Raw genomic sequence first — 18,222 nt, 5'->3', positions numbered from 1 at the left:
TACAAAAAGGGACTTAAGATCCATACAACTCAATTAGAAACAGAAGAACGATACTAAAAATACATCTTGGAACATTTAAGTACAGATCCATATAACAAAAATTATTATTTTTAGATGCCTCAAGGGGTCTATTAAATCCCAATATTAAAGTTTGGGTTTATTTCTGGAAAAAAGGAAAAAAATTGCAAATATGGTCAAAAATCGCCATTTTAATGATATTACATGAAAATATGGTACAAATGCTCCAAAATTGTGGAACAAATGGGCCAAAAATATATAATTTCGGTCGATAGTAACCCCTTAACACAATTTTATGCAAAACAACACTCGATTATAATTTTTTTGTTTCGTATAATATGATCATATATGAAATACAGGAAAAATTCGAATACTTTTTTCAGGCAATTTTATGGACTTTTTTTAAAAAAAGCAAATCAATTGAGGTAAATGTAATTTTTCCAAATTTTAAAGAGTGTGATATTATACCATAGGACTCTCTAGACAATAACAAATTTAATTATTCATTTCACACACAAAAAAATATTAAATTATGTTTCTTTTCAAAGTACAACCAAATTCGAATACTTATGTGAGACACTGTATGTGGAAAGAAAATAAAATATTAAAAATAAACCAAAAGTCCCGTTTATAACTATCATCCATAATGCAAATAAAATATATTTTTAACAAAAAGGGATATATATTTGTTCTTTAATTATCAAAAATATTGTTTTACAAAAAATGCTTTATTTTTCATTTCATACAGACACAAAACTTAAAACTACTTATCGTTTTATTCGAATTTGGCTTCTTTTACAAACATATTTGAGCTCAGCTGCGCGTTGCTTATCAGTATCAAACAGAAAACTAATAAAATCATGAAATAGTTCAGAGTTCAGTATGTTTAAATATAGTTTTCTCAATGTTTTCTTGAATTTTTTCAACTTTACGCGATTGTTTCTTAATTGTATCTTCCATATCTTCAAAACGATTTGATTTGTCTTTGTGTTTTTCATTTTTATATTTTTCCTTTTGTAAAGCATGCTCAGCATGTAAGTGACGCAACTTTAACAGACGCGATTCAAAATGATGAAGTTCACTTTTAATGGAGGATAATTCATTATCGGTAAAATTACTAGCCTGGGCCACACGCCATAAACCCTGTACCTTAGGTTCTATGAAATCTTGACTGTGAGGACCGGCAGATACTAAACGCTCCAGGCGATCATAGTGATCTTTAAGACCGCGATGATGTTCACGCACCTCATTAATGTGATTTTCATATTTCTTGGCACTAGCGGTGGGGGTATCTATTTCATTATCATTGGGATCACTGGGTATCATGTTAAAATTTTCCAATTCATCTTCATTAATGGCATCTGTTTGGTAGCAGGGAATTAATATTAGTTAACAATAAAAAACATATTTGTTTTACTTACTTTCGTGTTTATTGACATCCACTTGCGTTCCCAAGTTTTCCAATAAACTGTAGTAAACATCGACCTTGTCTTGATGATGTTCAAATTCTTGTTTTAAAGAATTCAACTCTTCTGCAGTAAAACCGGAAACTTCTGCCTTTTCCCATAGCTTGTTCAATTTCTTATCTTTAAACAGGCTCTTGTTGATGTGACGTTCCTCGGGATCATGGAATTTTTTATATGGTTTCACTTTATCTTTGTCCTCTGTCTCCTCAAAATGTTCTAATAGATCATAGGAACTCATTATACCAATCAATTTACGCCTCAGCTCATTTTCTTTAAGACCATCTTTATCTTTATGTTGAGAATTCAATTGTTTCCAAGTAATTTCTTCTTTGTCTTGTATTTTAAGTTCCATATACAAGGATTTCAATTTGGGTTCGGTCAATCTCTATTAATGTATTTAATTTAAGTTTTTGTTTATAATTTTAAGAATTTTAACTTACATTTTGTGCTTTAGCCCATACTAAATTTAATTTAGCCATTCGAAATGGTCTTTGTAAAGTCCGGAAGTCGGGATCATAAGTCTCAGATTTCACTTGTTCAAAATGCGGGTCATTTGCTTCTCGGGAATATTTTTTTGCCTTTTTATCAGCCAACGTACAAGAACAAAGCAGTAATGCTGCTATTATGCATAATTTAATTTTAAACATAATTTTTACTTAATTATTAAATTTATTTATAATTTATTAACTTTTTCTGAGATTTATTAAAATCCGGCAATTGTAGACAATAAAAAATAAAACTAATAATACCGCTGACATGTAATTTACACGTATTTTTAGTATACAAGTCGAATTTTATAAGGTAACAGCAGTGCCTTATTCGTTAATAATTTGTGTTGGCGTTTGACATATCAGTGCCCGAGAGAATATTTTTTTATTTGAATGATATGACATTTCTCCACACAAAAAGTATAGTCAGCTGTCTCATCAATATCATCTTAAATAAATTCACTTTGGTGCTGTTCATTACTAAGGCTGCCAGAAATTTATAGTTACTCGGTACGGCAATGTTCCCAATCAATATGAATCTTATAAAGATGTCCAAAGAAAAACGTTTTTTAATATAAAAAATTATTTTAAAATAAAATAAAAATAGTTTCTAAAAATTATAGCTTACCCCGCCCCAAAATGTGGCAACCCTGTTAAGGATGAAGCAAAAGAAATCATTCACAATAACAACTAACACCGAATTAGATGCTGGTGGGAGATCAACCCATGATTTGTTATTTAATCAGCACCCTTTGTCTCAACTATTTCTCCAAACACTATGGTGGCCGAATATTTACAAGAAACAATTGTTAAGCCGCCTTTTATACAAATTTATAGCTTTGTAGAGAATGTCTTCACGGACCTAGAGGATATAACCTGGCTAGGTATGTAGATGTTGTTTGGGCAAAATATTGGTACTAACCATTGTGCGCTTTATGTCGACTTTAGATTCCTTATAGTTGTCACACTATACCAAATAAGCATTCTTGCTGGAATTAAAGTTTGAAACAAGTTTAATTCCAGTCAAACATTCAAATTTCAAGTGTTGAAATACACTTTCATTACGCTTTGAATTCAAGTCGAACACTACAATGTTTTTACAGTAATTCAATGCACGAAATCTATATATGTACATCGTATATAAAATTCTAACGTTCTAACTGACTGATTCATCATCGTAGAGCCTAAACGGTTGAAGCTAAAGAGCTGAAATTTGGGCAGGTGTTAGTCTCCCCCCAAATGTATCCAATAAGACGGGATTTTTGGAAATTCGAATTTTTTGGGGGTTAAAAAAGGGTAAAAACGTAAATTCGGTAACCTCAAATCTCCTAAACTAGAAAAGTTACAAAAACTGTTGATGCTTATCGTCGTTCATTTAAAAAAAGCGGACAGGTGTCCGGTAATTTCTTCAAATTCGGCCCCTTTGGGGAATAAACGGGTAGAAAGTAATTTGGTACTTCTTGGTATCTTTTAAACCAGAGAACATTCAAAAAATATTTTTGAATCCTTCATAACTTTACGAACAAATAAAAATATGAATTTAGTACTTTTTGGATATTCGGACGTTTAAGGGGTGAAAATTGTACCTATTTTTGGTACTTTTTTATAAAAAATTGTTTTTGGTTTATTAACTTATACATATGAAATATAATAACGGGCTCCCAATACGATGTTGCAACTGGTACTTTTTTGACTTAGAACTTAGAAACATGTAATTAAGCACTTGAGAATCTATAAAAATGGACTTTTGGTACTTTTTCGTTCTTCAAAAGGTACTTTTTGAGTTTTCTATTAAATTGAACATAGAAACATGAAATTATGCACGTAGAGCCTGGAGTAAATGAGTATCTATAAAATGGGAACTTTATCGACTGGTACTTTTTGAGTTTTCCATAAAATTAAACCTAGAAACATAAAAATAAATATGTAGAGCCCGGAGTAAATTATAATCTATAAAAAGGGACTTTTTAGTACTTTTTCGTTCTTCGACTGGTACTTTTTCAATTTTTATAATATTGAACCTAGAAACATGAAATTAAGAATGTACAGCCCGGATTAAGTGATAACATATAAAAGGGGACATTTTGGTACTTTTTCGTTCATTGACTGGTACTTTTTGAATTATTTATAATATTGAACCTAGAAACATGAAATTAGGAATGTACAGCCCGGATTAAGTGATAACATATAAAAGGGGACTTTTTGGTACTTTTTCGTTCTTCAAAAGGTATTTTTTGAATTTTCTATAATATTGAACCTATAGACATAAAATTAAACCTGTAGGGCATGGAGTAAGTGAGAACATATAAAACGGGACTTTTTGGAACTTTTTCGTTCTTCAACTGGTTCTATTTGAATTTTCTATTATAATGAACCTAAAAACATAAAACTAAGCAATCAGAGACTTGAGTGAATGAAAATTTAAAATGGAGTATTTCTGGTAATTTTTCGTTCTTTAACTGGTACTTTTTGAATTTTCTAAAATATTGAATATATAAACATAAAATTAAACACGCAGTATCCTAATTGAACGAAAATTTATCTCGCTTACATCCATTTTGCAAAAAGGGCTCGATATCAATCGAAATCTCTATAGGCCATAATTGACCCTGCCCCCTTCAATAATTGATTTTAACGTTTTCTAAGTACTTAATAATACCATAATAAAACAAATTTTTTTGGAACGAAAATATGTAATGTAAATATGTATATGAAATCTTCTTCAGAAAATGACTTAAACGCACATAAATGGCTTTCAAATGTCGATGTCTACGAAAAAACATTTTTAGGAACCGAAACCCACATTTATGAAAAATAAAATTATGAGGATCGGTCCGCCAATATAACCCTCTTACAGAAAATCAGTTTATAGCTAATACATCATTCCAAAAGTTATCATTATGATAGAATTATGGTAGAATTAAAAACAATACTTTAAATTATAGAGAACTTTGTCCATAATTGATCCAATTCCACATTTAAGACCCTAATCCGAAAATCACGTTGACGTTCTTATTAATCTAATGATCAAAGTCCATAAATATATGTATATGACCACTTCCGAAATTTGTTTTTTTACGACATATGATTTACCGAATATAACTCTTACTTCTTACTTATTTTAATCATAAATTACAGCTAAAATAGGAATAGTCTGCCTTTAGAGTTGCGAGTTTTCATACACTCTAATAATGTTTTCAAAGTGAAACTTTTGGAATATTTTTCAATCTCTTTGTGATCCCTTTAAATGATGTTGTTCTGGAAGAACTTTAACATTCATGTAAACATTTTGGGTAATAAATTGGGGGACTACCAAAGAGGGGAGCGGAACCTCCCATATGAATTAAATACAAAAATTCGTTTATCTGGGAAACTAATAGAACTAAATTCTTAAAATTTTGCACGAAGAACTTTAATATTCATCTGAACATTTTGGAGAAAAAAGGGCGGACTTTCATCTGGGGGGCTTGAATTAAATAGAAAAATTCGTATATCTGAGAAACTATTAGATCTAGAATCTTCAAATTTTACTGAAGAACATTTAGAGAATAACGGGCGGACTTTCAATGGGGGGCTTGGCACTTCCCATATGAATTTAATAAAAAATTTTGTATATCTGAGAAGCTATTAGATTATTCAAATTTTTATAGATTAAATTAAAATCTTAATTAACGTTCGGAATAATTGGCGAAATTGCAATAATTTGCGTGGAATCTCCCATATGTAACAAATTGTATATCTGGAAAACCATTGTAGTTAGAATCATTAAAATCGTTAAGTGGGTTTCTTATTTATATTGCTTTTAGGGTAGCACAGCACACTGGGTATAGCTAGTAAATAAACAAATAAAAAATCTTTGTTAGAAACTGGTTTTCTGCAATATGTTTTATAAAACTTGGAGAAAGGATTTGTTTTTAATTTTTAAGAATTTTTTATTCATCCCTGCATAATTTCTCACACAATTTTTGAGCTTGCTCTGTTTTGTTGTTATAAACAATATATTTGCTTCCAAAATCCCACTTTCTGATCTCTCGGATTCCGTTTTTATTTAAAATCGTAGAAAAATTAAAAACTAAACGTAGTTGAAAACTTAGCCGGCTTACAGTCGATTTTAAGTCGCCGCCGACATATTTAGTGTCAGTCACCGCCGCCGTTAATATTTGTCGGCGCAGGGCTCTGGTACGGTGTGGTTTATTTTTACACATTTGTTATTTAAAACGAAATAAAGAAAATTAATTAAAATTAAGTGTTGTGTGTTGTATTTTAGAAATATTACAATAAATTTAAATTCTTTATACAAGACTTTTTGTTAAATATAAGTGAAAAAATGGCTACGTTACCGCCACGTAAAAATCCCACACCAACTCGTATATCTAAACAACATTTAACGCCTCTACAAACTTTACTACAAATGGGCTTCCAAAAACACAGAGCGTAAGTATTTTTTATTGTAAAAGTATTGTTATTTTTATGGAAAATATGTGTGAAAAATTAAATTAAAGAAAAATAGCAATTGGGTTTGTTATTGATTTTCTTAGGGGCAGTGTTGTTAATTTAGCTATAGCTATTTTTGTCAGTGAAAGCTATTTTAATATTAGTTTAGCAGTAAAGTATTTTAGATGAGGGAATTCTAGCGATTTATTTTTATGTTACCAGATTTCATAATTTTTCTACTGTAAATGATTCAAAATTTAACGGTATTATTATTTCATTTTTTTTATTTAAAATTTTAATATACTGTAAATCTGTTTTCATATAGGAAATCTTAAATTTGTTAAAGGCACATAAAAGTGTATAACTATTTATATAGATAAAGTAATTCCATATCATGTATAGAAAGATAATGTTACCCATTTTCTTTAAATAACTTTTCAGAGAAAAGGCTTTAGCATCTACTGGTAATCGTGGTGTACAAATTGCCTCCGATTGGCTTTTGGCTCATGTTAACGATAATACCTTAGATGAGTGTACACCGCGTGAATATATTTTATATGCCTGTCCAACAGGACCATTTCTACAACAACTAGAAGAATTTTGGACAAAATCCAGACAAGTGTGCGGCTGGAATGGAGCCCACAACTATGTGCCACATATTACTTTAGTATCTTTTTTTAAGGTAAGTTCACATATACATATTTTCAAAACAATAGAATTTACTTTATTTCCACAAACAGGCTCCCGATGAATGTTCCCTGCAGCTGTCCAAGGCTTTAAAACAAGTAGTGGATATGACCGGAGCATTGCTAGATCGCCCCATTAAACTGGAATTATATATGAGTCAAAATTTTATGGGCTTTTTTGTGGCCGAAGATGATGCTAATTATTTAAAACGTTTGGCTTTGCAATACGTTAAGGAAGTTTCTAACTCAAGTATGTGTTTTTATAAGGTTTTTCATTAAATAATGTTAAACTTTATGGAAAGGTTTTCTTTAAAGCGGGTGCGTTTTTAATGGTTTCTTATTCTTTTTTCTATTTTATCAATCTATTGCTGACCAAAATGGATATTGTTCTTATATTTGTTTTTTTTATTTTTAACATTATTATACTAATTTTCTTTTAACATTTGCTTAACGTTTAATGAAGTGTAGTAATTAGTGATACTTATGAGCAACTTGATGCCATTGTGGCTTGTTTTCCCTGGTGTGGTGCTGTCTCATCGGGTAATCGTTGTATACCACGTAGCAGTCGCTGTAAGCTAATTCTATTTAAGATTTTTCTACAAGTTTTAGTTTAGAAAAAGCTTTCCTTTGCTTGTTATTTATTCTTAAATAATATGAAATAATTGCTTTTTATAATAGATTTCATTCATTTAGTTATTTTATTCATAACTATTGTTAATTTGCTTGCAATATTCATATATGACTTGCAGTGTTGTTAGTTATCTATTCTTATCATTTATTATTAATATATTAGTCATTATGATAATCGTCTATATTGACGCTTTTTTTTAATGTTTGTAGTTCAAAGCAAATCATTCAAACAGTTAATTTAATAGTTAAAACATCGTAAGCGTTAAATAATACATTGTAAGTTATTTACTAAAAAAGATAACATTATTTTTAAATGTATTATCATATCTTTGAAAGTCACTAAATTATGTTAAAAAAGGGAGGAATATATATTATTTTGTATTGAAAGTGTTTATTTTTTGTGATGTTTAACAAATCCTGTAATTTTTATCCAAATTCCAAAAAAAATCCTTTTTGCAACAATTTATTTCCATTTTTTATTAAATTCCATATATTGGGCGCCACGGTGTTGATCCATACTTTGCACAAAATATTGTATTACGTTTCTTTATTGCTGTGGTACAAAAAGTACCAAAAAAATATTGAACTTTAATGGGATATTTAGTATAAAAACTGTAATCTTCAAAAGCTCCCAAAGTCTGTAGGTCGAGAAAAAAACTTTAGCAAATACTTATTTTTTTCCAATTCCGCTTTTCTAAGTAAAACTAAAAATTTGTTGAACAGTGTTAATTTGCTTTATTTAACACCCAACACTTTTATATTTACAAAACTACAAACCAACCTCTTGACTAAATACATACTCTATTCCATTCTTACACTATACTATATGCATTGTATAAACGACTTCATACTCTACAATATGGTTATGATTTCCTAACATTGTATTTTTGGTTTTAGTAGCAATTATAATAACCACCGAGTAAATACATCAATTGCTCTTACATTTTGTTTTATTAATATAGTATAGTATCATATATAGTATAGAAAAAGTATGAAATTTATATTATAAATAGGTTTGTCTAATATATTTTTGTTATTCTGTTTTTATTGTTTGTTCTTTTCTTTTCATATAAAATGACAACGCTAAATAATAACCTAATGAATTATAAAAAACCCTTATGAAATGTTTTATATCGTATCAAAAACTTGATAAATTATCAAAAAATATAGCGATTCATTGGAACCACATGTGAAATCATTGCACCTGACTTTAGCCTATCAATTTCCGCAGACTCAATTTAATGCTCTAAAAACTTTAGTGGAATCACTAGATGCGTCATGTGCCTCCAATTGGGAGCTACGTTTATATTCGCGTGATCCCAGATTAGCTACAAAACAAGTACATATTTATATATTTTCTATATAATATACAAACATATAACAAATCCATTTTACCTTTTCTTTTGGAAAGTTGTTATTGTTTTCAAACAATAACATTTTGCAAATTTAACCTTAACCCAGTAAAGTTTTCATTTTTCCTTTTTTTTTTGTTTGAGTTTCAATTGTTTTTGTACAAGTATCTATGCAATTTAGCTGTAAGTGTGTATTTGTTAATTTGTTTTTCGTTTTTCTCTTTCTCTTTGCGTGTTGCGTCTGTATTCATGTGGCATAAATAGGTACATAAAGTTGTTTATCCTCACAGTCCTCACGAAATTGATGAGTTGGAACTACGTATTGGAGATTATATTTATTTGAATAGTGACGCTGTTGATAATTCATCAGACGGCTGGGCTGAGGGTATATCTTGGTTAACCGGTGCCCATGGTCACTTGCCTGTTAATTATACCGAACGTACGGCTGAATCGGATGCTTGGACTTTACATCGTGTTGTGCAATTGTCAAAATCAATAACACCTTCATTAACTTCAGCCGAAGAGTGTGATATGGTCGATGGTCGTAGCATTTCAACAGAAACAGAAGAACAAACATCACGTCATCATCGCGATTTGCCACACAGTGAGTTTAGTTCTAATACGCTATAGGATAAAAACTAAATTGTTTAATTTCATTTTCATTAGTTGGTTTACATTCCACAGATCTAATTGAGGGTTCCTCTTTTAATGAGGATTCAGAACAGAGTGTTGAGAAATATTTACGCAAAACCTTAAAACCCTGTTTGGATTTACATTCCCTGAATAATCACAACAATCCCAATCAACAACAATCTACACCTCTTATTGAAATTACACCGAATAGCATGTCTACTCCCAATGCTAGTGACATTAAAGTGGAGCCTATACCGGTGGCTCCTCCCAAGGCCGATGATACATTGAGTCAACATTCGGCCGAAAATTCTTTATCAATATCATCGAAAAATCGTCGTGTTTATATTATGCGTCATGGCGAAAGGGTCGATTTTACTTTGGCGCTTGGATACCATATTGTTTTGATGAGTTCAATAATTATATGCGTAAAGATTTGAATATGCCGAAAACACTGCCAAAAAGGTGAGAAAATTATATATAACGACATATCTCTGAAAACAAAAGAAGAATTGTAGAAAATTTTTCAAAAAAAAAAGAGAATTTTTCGAAAATTCTCAAACAAAATAAATTAAATTTTAGACATCTTCTGAAAAAGAAAAAATTTTCCAAAAATTCTCTAAAAATAGAGAAGTTTTAGAAATTCTCAAAAGAGAATTTTTCGAAATTCTGCAAAAAATAAATGTTTGAAAAGATAATTTTCCGACTTTTAGATAATTCTCTAAAAAGGTAGAATTTTTCAAAAATTCTTTAAAAGATAGAGTTTTTTGAAAATTGTCTTTAAGAGAGAATACTTTGACATAATTTTTAGAAATATCTCTGAGAAGGTAAAATTTTTATGGAAATTCTTTAAAAGGGAGAGAATTTTTTTTAAATATTTTTAAATAATATAATAATTCAAAATTCTTTATAAGAGATCATTTTTCGAAACAGAGAGAATTTTTCGAGAATTTTCTAAAAAGAGAAGATTTATAATAATTTTGTAAAAAAGAGAAAATTAAAACAAAAAATCTTAAAAAGGGAGAGTTCTTCGAAATTTCTCAAAAAACAAAAATTTTCAAAATTTCTCTTTAAACAGAAATTTTCGAAAATTAAGAATGAAATTTAAGAAATAATAATTCGATATAGTTCAAAATGATATTTTACGAAATTTTTTACTTAAAGATTATTTTTCAAAAAGAAAATTCTCTTAGGAGAGAATATTTCGAAAATTCTCTAAAAGAGAGAATATTTCGAAAATTCTCTAAAAGAGAGAATATTTTGTAAATTTTCTTAGAGATATTTTTCTGATGCGGATTTATAGAGAATTTTTCAAAAATTCATTGAAAATATTAGAGAATTTCTTAATCAGGACTTCTGATAAAATTACATAATTTATAAAAGAAATAATTTATATTTCCATTTTTTTTTAAATTATTCTCTTACAGAAATAATTGTCCCGATGGTTGGCAAAATGATTCGCCCCTAACTAATATTGGTTTGCATCAAGCCAGTTTAATAGGTGAGGCATTATATGATGCTCGCGTACAAATTGATAATGTTTATTGCTCACCGGCATATCGTTGTATTCAAACTTGTACCAGTGCTTTAGAAGGTATAAACTATACAAAGTAAAAACCTTCAAAAATATATAATTATAAAACTTTTTTCCAAGGTCTCAAACTAACCGGAAAACATAGAATAAAATTAGAACCTGGTCTATTTGAGTGGATGGCTTGGTATCCTGAAGGTGTACCCGATTGGCTTAACAAAGAGGAATTAAGAGAAGCTAATTATATAATAGATAATGAATATCAACCGTTTGTAACTGTTAATAAACTAAATGAGGGTATAAAGAGACAACAGAAGATTTTTATACACGTAACTATGAAGTTTTGAAGAAAATTATTGAATCAACAAGTAAGTTCTTTTGGTTTTTACATAAAATTAACAACTAATTAATAATATTATTCTTTTTCACAAAATAGGTGGCAATATCTTAATTGTAGCCCATGCCACTACCCTTGACACCTGCACCCGCCAACTGATTGGTGAGGCTCCCCGCAACACCAATGAATTGCGTCATGTTATACACAAAATACCATATTGTAGTTTAGCCAATGTTGAGGAAATTGATGGCCAATGGAAACTAGTTGAACCGGAATGTTTACCCGTTACACATTCTAAAAATCCTCGCTTTGAATGGAATGCTTTGACTGCCACATAGTGCAAGTGCTTCGAGGAGTTTATCAATAAACTTTCTTCTTCTTAAGTAAATAAATCAATCTAAAATCTAAATACAACCTACTCAAATACATGAGAATATATAATATTGCTTCTTATTTATTGTTATTAACTTTACACGTACTTTTTTGTTGCTTTTATTTTTTTGCCTGTTTTATATATTTTATTTTTTCAGTTGTTGTTTGGATTTTATGTACAACAAAAAACAAGAACAATTATGTTATACCATTTGCAAATAAAGTAAAGAGGTGGGATGAACAATCTTTTGTAAAAAATTGTGTGTTTTAATTAGATATCTTAATATCGATGGGAAAATTTTAGATATTTTTAGTTATTTGGAGACGAATTTTACAGAAACAGAAAAAATATTGGAACTACTTTGGCTTTTTAATGGTTTTTACAAGTTAAATATAAAATTTTACAAGTTCATCGCTTCATCGCTTTACTTTAGTTTGCACAATTCTTAAGGTTGTTTTATAAAATACTATTTTAAGCAATTTTATTTACTTATATAAATACATTTAAGTTGTCTTTAGAATACAGAACCAGAAAGAAACAAACAATCTTTAAAACTGCCATTTTATTTTGAAATTATTTCTTAAAAACCCAACAAAATCTATACACAAACAAACACATTCTATATACAAGTTTAAAATGCAATGTTGATTGGAAAAAGCCGAAAAGAAAGTTGAAAATTTATTAGAAGTTTTATATAAAATTATGAATTTTTAGAAAATTTTCTTTAAAAGTAGAAATTTTTTATAAATAATTAAAGAACATTTTCTATAAAACAAACATTTATTGAAAATAAATTTGTTTAAAAATGGACTGTTTATTGAAATTTTTCTTTAAAAAGAGAAAAATTATGAAAATATTCTTTAAAAATAGAAAATTTATAAAATTTATCGAAAATTTTCTTTCAAAAGATAAAAATCATGGAAAATTTTCTTTAAAAACAGAAAATTTATGGTTTTCTATAAAAAAGAACATTTATAATAAAAAGGTAAAATGTATTCATTTAAAATAGCAAATTTTTTTTTTAATTTCTTTAAAAATTTCTTCAAAAAGAGTAAATTTATTACAAATTTTCTATAAAAAGTACATTTAATGAATTTTCTTTAAATTGAACATTTATCGAAAATTTTCTTTTAAAAGAGAAAAATAATTGAAAATTTACTATAAAAGAATAATCGGAAATTGTCTTTAAAGAGAACATTTTCTTTAACATAAGAAAATTTTCCATAAAAAGAGAAAATTTATTGAAAATTTTCTTTATATATAAAAAGGAAATTTTCTTAAAAAGAGAAACATTTTTAAAAATATTCTATAAAAAGAACATTTATTTAAAAATGGAAATTTATCCAAAATTTTCAATAAAAATTTCTTTAAATATAAAATGCATTAAATCTTTTAAAATTTTCTATAAAAATTATTTTTTTTTTTAATTAATTTCTTTAAAAAGAGAAAATTTAGCCAAAATTAAAAGAAAATTTATTGAAAATTTTCTTTAAAAAGATGAAATTTATACAAAAGAGAAAATTTATTGAAAATTCTTAAAGAAGAAAATTTGTCGAAGATTTTCTCTAAAAGGCGAACATTTTTTGAAAATTTCTAGAGAAAGTTTTTGTATGAAAGAAATTTATGGAAAATTTTCTAAAAAAAAGAAAAAATTTATTGAAAATTCTTAAAAAAGAAAATTTATCCAAGATTTTCAATAAAATAAGGAACGCTTATTTTTTAAAATTTAGATAAAATTTATCATAGTTTTTGTATGAAAAGAAAAGTTATGAAAATTTTTCTATAAAAAGAGAATTTGTTTTTAAATTTATGTAAAATTTTTCTAAAACAAATGTTTTCGTTTTTATTTCTCAATCTTATAGATAGATAGTTTCGTGTTGATAAGAAAAAGTTTGACTTACCTAACATTGCATTTTAAATGTAATAAAAACTGAACCAAAAGGTTTCTATTCAAACCAAACATATTTTCGTTTTATACACAAAAAAAATTTTTTAAAATAAATTTAGTAAACAATATTTAAATTCAAGTTTAGTAAACATTTAAACTAATATGTACTACTCAAATGAGTTTCACAAAAATTATACAAAAAAATATATATCATACAAAATATACACAAACAAACAACAAACGTTTTTGCAGAGTTCCTGTACTAATCAATTAATTAAAAATTTATAAAAATTTTATAAAAACAAATATTAAAGAAAAAAATACACAAATTTCTAAAATAAAATATAAATTTTATTTTCGTCTAAAAAATAGATTAATAGATTAGTACTTTAACTTGGCAATTACTATATATATTAAAAACAATTTATCTTTCTTAATTTTCAAAATAATTTAGCTTTTATAAGATTAGCTTATAAGAATATGATTATTATATGCATTAAAAATTATTATTATTATTAAATTCTTTCTTATTAGCGAAGTTCTAAACTTCTTGTTAGCAACTAAAAAAAAAAAAAAATAAATGAAAATATACAGTAGTATACATTTAACAACAACTGCATCTATACATAAATTTATTATTAATATACAATACACAAAATCATTTATTTGTTTTATAATATTTAATCAACTTGCATATACAAGAAATGAACGATCAATAATACTATAATCATTTTATACTCGTAAATGAAAAAATCTATTAATTTGAAGCTCAAAATAGTGAAAGACACACTTTCTAACGAAATAAAAATGAGAGAAATATAAAAAGTGAAAATAATAAAGTTAACAAAATTAATGAAAACAAATCTTAAACAAACATTGTTTTTATTTCTAATAAGTTGTTTTTAATTACAAGCTTTGAATATTTAAGAAAATTCCAAGATTCTTAAAAGGAAAATAGATATCATACAAATTGAAGCCGAGAGACGTAGAAAGATGAAAATCAGAAATGCACCAGAACCAATATTTGCGATTAAAAGTTTAAATTTTTCCAACAAAGGTACGAATTTTTGTAATTAATACAACATTCTCCGAAAAGATCGCATAACACCGTACAGTAGAAAATTTTTCCCCTGATATTGGCAGTAGAGACCAATACCTTGAAGTTCAGAAAGCGATATGTATCTGGAACAAATAGAATAGCCCACCTTCTGCAATATGAATGATTATACCTCCACACGTATTATGGGTAACTGTGCAGTAGATATATATACTAATAAATATACATATATACACCGGGAATATATGTAGTCCGGGACTTGTCAATCATGCAATCTGATCATTAACTCCCATTATAAATCAAATTTATTTGCATTTAGCGTCGGTAATAATTTCTCTAGATTTATTTCGAGCTTTCTCAGAGATCGCAATACATACATATATGAGTTCTTATTGTTGGTATCTCATCAAACGAGTTAATGATTATTTCAGAGGTACCGCAAGGCTTCGTTCTTCCTCATTCTATATTTCTTATTTTCATAAATGAACTTTTATGTCCAACTCTTGCAACTATATCTACTCTTTTGTCGATGACAGCAGTATCTGTCGTTCTTATTCATTCAATTAAACGCCAAGCCCTCTAGAGAACAAACTTACTGCAGAAGTATTCCGTACCACTTTCGATGTGAAAATATTTCAATCAACTTTCCACAAACACAGCTCCCTCCATCTTCCCTTCCACAAGTTATTCTCCTACTTTCAACACAATTTACTGCATAAGCAGTGGTAATCCGCTGAGTACTGGTCTAAGAGGAAAAACAAAGTATCGATTTGTAAAGAACTACATATGTGCAGATATAGGGCAGTATTTGGAAATTCACTTTAAATTTATGTTATGTTTTGATTATAGGAATATGAGATCCTAGATACTTAGTTGAAAGGGTGGCCTCAAAATTGAAGTTGCTGATGTTCATTCTAAGATTTCAATTCTCAAAAGTTTTGACCTGATGTCAATATTTGGTGAGCTGGATCGAAGGATAAAAAGGTCCCATTTTAAGGTTTTTCTGGTTTTATCATATTGTTGCAAATAAACCATATGCAAATTTGAAAGAGAGAGACAATTTCAATGACAAAACAAAATTTTGTATACGACTCCATAATTTTTTTTAATTGGACCAGCTCTTAGGGTATGACTCTTACTTATGCGAAGCATTGTTCAAAAAGATGCTTCAGGAAATCATAGTTAGTCAATCCAACGACACTCCAAACGAAAAATCGGACTCTCTCATAAGATCTGAGGCAAAGAGGATCGGGTCTCCCGAAGAGTTGACGACTTAGAATAAACCTAAGAAGAAAAAGAGCTCCCCGTCTTCTAATACACAGTCGAAGCCAAGCCATACTTCACACAGAGGAACCTCAAGTCAGAATCCTGCGAGTAAGGGTGACAACGCCAAGATTGATATTCCGAAAACGATCACGTCGGCGAAATCAAACTCGAAGGTACGGGTATCTCAAAAGAAGCCCCGAAAAGCGAGGAAAGAGAGGCTAGACAGTGGAAAAGGAAAAGAGCCGCCATCTTACGCCAAAATTGCCAGAAGAAGACACTGGGACGATCTCGGCTATGCGGTTTACGATGCCGGTAATCCGACAGGCAAAATTCCAATAGAAGAGCGTGAGCTGCGAGTTCAGCATGTGCGTGATGTTGATGAGGTTGGCATCTCACCAATGTGTTAGCACCCTAAAGAACTTGGTGGAAAGTATCCTTTCTCCCTGGGACGGCGCTAAGCTAGGACTGGCAAAGAAGAGCAAGCTTCCGGCGCTCTTAAAGTCCACTGTCTACATAAAGGGATGGAGCAGTAAACTGGCTAATGAACGTATACTGGAAATTTTTGGTGGTCAAAATGCTGAGATGGCCGAGGAAAATGGAATGTCTTTTACAGGAAAGAAGAACCTGAGGGAACTTTATTTGTAATAGGTATCGACCAGAAATCTATGGCTAGTCTTGCCAAGAATAAAGGTAGGGCTTACTTCGCCTCTAAAACTGTCATATTCAAAATTGGGAAGGTGCCGATTGGAAGGGCTGTTACAACAAGACTCGAAAAGGACACTAAAATACCTAAGACCACAGCATCAGTAGCAACTACTGACACCGTTAAGGAGTCAAATCATAAAAGCGAGGAAGCTACTACTTACTCGCCAAAAGAAGGTGCAGCTGCCCTTCCAAAATTGGGAAGGCGCCGATTGAAAGGGCTGGCCCCGATAAGGACACTAAAACACCTAAGACAGTACCCAAAGATCATTAGCAAGTACTGGAAATGTTGAGGAGTCAAATCCTAAAAGCGAGGAGCAAATCACTCACCCGCCAGAAGACAGAACAGCTGTGCTTTCCAGAATTGGGAATGTGTCGATTAAAAATACTGCTATTCCTATGCCTGATAAGGACACCGCAGTGCCATCAACAGTACCCACTGCATTAATAGCCACTTCAGGCTACCCGGAGGAGTCAAATCCAAAGAGCGAGGAGGTAATCACAAACTCGCTGACAGTTTAATGGATGACAATGATTGAGGATATCCAAATAAACCTCCATCGGAGCGAGACAGCTACCAACGCTCTGATGGCTAAAATTAACACAGGTAAAATACATATAGCTTTAATCCAGGAACCTTGGACGATTCGAAACAAGATTTCTGGATTAAATCACGTAAATTTCCAACTTTTCTACGTTGATACAGGGTCTTGTCCAAGAACATGTTTCTTATGTCACAAAAACTTATGTTTTCTCCTCTCAACAGGATTATCAACATCGGATGCAACGGTGCTGAAGCAAGGTCGTGGCAACATATTCCTTGCATCTGTTTACCTGCCCTTCGATTCTCCGACACTACCATCAACGTCGGTTCTGATGAAACTGGTTGAAGAGGCACAAAGGAAAAATAATAAAAGTGTAATAGGTTGTGATGCCAACTCCCATCATGTAGCTTGGGGTAGTACAAACACTAATCGCAGGGGACAAGCCCTCATGGATTTCCTTAATACTAAAGACTTGATAACATTGAACTTAGGTAATAAAGCTAACTTCGTCAATAGAATCAGAGAAGAAGTATTAGATATAACTATATGTTCAGAAGAGCTTATAAACGAAATTCAGGATTGGAGAGTTTCGGACGAGCACTCCTTTTCTGACCATCGGTACATAAGATTCAAAATACTAAGGCCACCACCAAAGCAGATAAAGTTTCGGAATAAGTCTAAAACCAATTTGGACAATGTTCGGGACCTTACTAAAGAACCGTTTAGGTCAGGACACTTTTCAATGTCAACATAAAGAGGATATAGATGCCAAAGTGGAAACGTTTACAAGTGCCCTGGTTGAATCGTTCGAGGACAGCT

The 18,222-nt window shown here is 29.8% G+C and overlaps 2 protein-coding genes across 2 annotated transcripts; one reads left to right on the top strand and one right to left on the bottom strand.

Moving 5' to 3' along the window:
• Positions 1 to 701: 701 nt before the first annotated feature.
• Positions 702 to 2,291, bottom strand: LOC119615234 (alpha-2-macroglobulin receptor-associated protein-like). Its single transcript, XM_037971311.1, has 3 exons — positions 1,925 to 2,291; positions 1,440 to 1,869; positions 702 to 1,379 (listed from the first exon to the last, which is right to left on the bottom strand). Exons 1-3 carry the CDS (start codon positions 2,129 to 2,131, stop codon positions 889 to 891), a joined length of 1,128 nt encoding a protein of 375 aa, XP_037827239.1. The 5' UTR covers positions 2,132 to 2,291; the 3' UTR covers positions 702 to 888.
• A 3,852-nt stretch (positions 2,292 to 6,143) lies between these two features.
• Positions 6,144 to 12,490, top strand: LOC119615233 (protein UBASH3A homolog). The gene is given in 12 exon segments (XM_037971310.1): positions 6,144 to 6,406; positions 6,848 to 7,088; positions 7,147 to 7,342; positions 7,561 to 7,666; positions 8,893 to 9,061; positions 9,339 to 9,678; positions 9,759 to 10,079; positions 10,082 to 10,169; positions 11,132 to 11,298; positions 11,359 to 11,529; positions 11,532 to 11,603; positions 11,672 to 12,490. Coding segments are annotated over 12 exon segments (2,217 nt in total). The 5' UTR covers positions 6,144 to 6,299; the 3' UTR covers positions 11,911 to 12,490.
• The last annotated feature ends 5,732 nt before the right edge of the window (positions 12,491 to 18,222 follow it).

The sequence above is a fragment of the Lucilia sericata genome, unplaced genomic scaffold (assembly GCF_015586225.1).
Source record: "Lucilia sericata isolate MDLA Ls3-8-SP2 unplaced genomic scaffold, ASM1558622v1 Contig004582F_arrow, whole genome shotgun sequence".
Lineage (NCBI taxonomy): Eukaryota > Metazoa > Arthropoda > Insecta > Diptera > Calliphoridae > Lucilia > Lucilia sericata.
Note: the sequence above shows the minus strand (reverse complement) of the source record. Positions and strands in the feature narration are given on the sequence as shown.

What these genes read in the sequence shown, in the direction of transcription:
- LOC119615234 (XM_037971311.1), bottom strand. Translation starts at nt 2,131, where the DNA reads ATGTTTAAAATTAAATTATGCATAATAGCAGCATTACTGCTTTGTTCT. An exon ending in TATGGGCTAAAGCACAAAAT is followed by an intron (nt 1,870 to 1,924) that starts GTAAGTTAAAAT and finishes ATACATTAATAG; the next exon opens with AGATTGACCGAACCCAAATT. An exon ending in GGATGTCAATAAACACGAAA is followed by an intron (nt 1,380 to 1,439) that starts GTAAGTAAAACA and finishes GCTACCAAACAG; the next exon opens with ATGCCATTAATGAAGATGAA.